The sequence below is a fragment of the Charadrius vociferus genome, unplaced genomic scaffold (genome assembly GCF_000708025.1).
Source record: "Charadrius vociferus isolate BGI_N301 unplaced genomic scaffold, ASM70802v2 scaffold115, whole genome shotgun sequence".
Taxonomy (NCBI): domain Eukaryota; kingdom Metazoa; phylum Chordata; class Aves; order Charadriiformes; family Charadriidae; genus Charadrius; species Charadrius vociferus.
In genome coordinates this window covers 1,723,145-1,724,324 of record NW_009648636.1, presented here as the reverse complement: position 1 = coordinate 1,724,324, position 1,180 = coordinate 1,723,145, and the positions used below count along the sequence as shown (strand labels likewise).

Sequence of the window (1,180 nt, the reverse complement as noted above, 5' to 3'; positions counted from 1 at the left end):
ATAAAATAAAGAAGAAAAAGGCCCATCTTGGCAGAGGGAGGGGGAGACCCCAATTCTTTTACAATTTCTGGTGTGGGGCAGAACCATCTAGGCTGGGAAAAAACAGGAGTGAGGAAATGGGAGAGAGCTTTTCCCTTGGGATCAACTACAAAGAGCAGGAGCTCAGGTTGGGAGCGCGCCTTTTGAAACGATGGATACCGCAGGTACCCCTGGGTGACGGCAATAATAATAATAATAATAATAATAATAATAGATAAGGGAGAGCGACGCGCCGGTACTGCTCTGTTCCCCCTCCCCGGCGCCCCCAGTAAAGTAATACCCACCGGGTCTCCTCGCAGTGCTATCCCTGCGTGTCTGTGTGTGGCCTACCCCCATTCATCATTTGGCTCCCACTGCAGAACTCGCTCCATTTTTAAAATTATGCATGATACACTGAAGAGACAATTTGGGTTTCCCCCACCTCTCCCTTGCCCTTGAAGAAAGCAAGCCCTTGTCTCATTTGCATTTGCATTAAACCCCTGCTCTCTATAAGCTAAGCAAAGGGGAAGGACTTGAAGCCTATGGGATGGCTTTAGGGCTCTGCCCCTTGCTTTTGGCTCTCTCTCTCTCTCTTTCTCATTCTCTCTCGTGCTTTGATCTCTGCTTAACAACAGTAACGTCACAGGGGCTATACAGGAGAGTTTTGTTGGAAGTTAGAAAGTTTTGCAGCCTCCAGAGGGCTGTAGCGGCAGTAGCAGAAGCAGCATCCAAGGGACTCCTGGAAGGGGAAGAGAGAGAGCGAGTGAGCGACTGACTCAGTCCTGCTGCAGAAAACTGACTCGAGGCGACGGAGGCAGACATGGAACATCAGCTGCTGTGCTGCGAGGTGGAGACCATCCGACGAGCCTACCTAGATGCCAACCTCCTCAATGACAGGGTGCTGCAGACAATGCTGAAGGCGGAGGAGACCTGCTCGCCCTCCGTCTCCTACTTCAAGTGCGTGCAGAAAGAAATCTTGCCATATATGAGGAAAATAGTTGCCACTTGGATGTTGGAGGTTCGTATCTTTTCGGGGATTTTCTTTGCAAGCTTCGGGACCCAAATGAATTAAGCCGGAGAGCTGCTCCCCCATCTCCTGCTCTCCCCCCACCCCCCCTCCTTCCCCCGAAATCAGTTCCCCGGTGCGGCACACGTTGCTCTG

General features: G+C 51.5%; 1 protein-coding gene across 1 annotated transcript in view; it reads left to right on the top strand.

Annotated features, from left to right (window-relative positions):
• Positions 1–574: 574 nt before the first annotated feature.
• CCND1 (cyclin D1) overlaps positions 575–1,180 on the top strand; it is a 15,121-nt gene continuing 14,515 nt past the window's right edge. Inside the window, exon 1 of the mRNA XM_009886250.1 lies at positions 575–1,036. Coding sequence (XP_009884552.1) covers positions 839–1,036 — 198 coding nt within the window. The 5' untranslated portion in view covers positions 575–838. The remainder of the gene's footprint in view (positions 1,037–1,180) is intronic.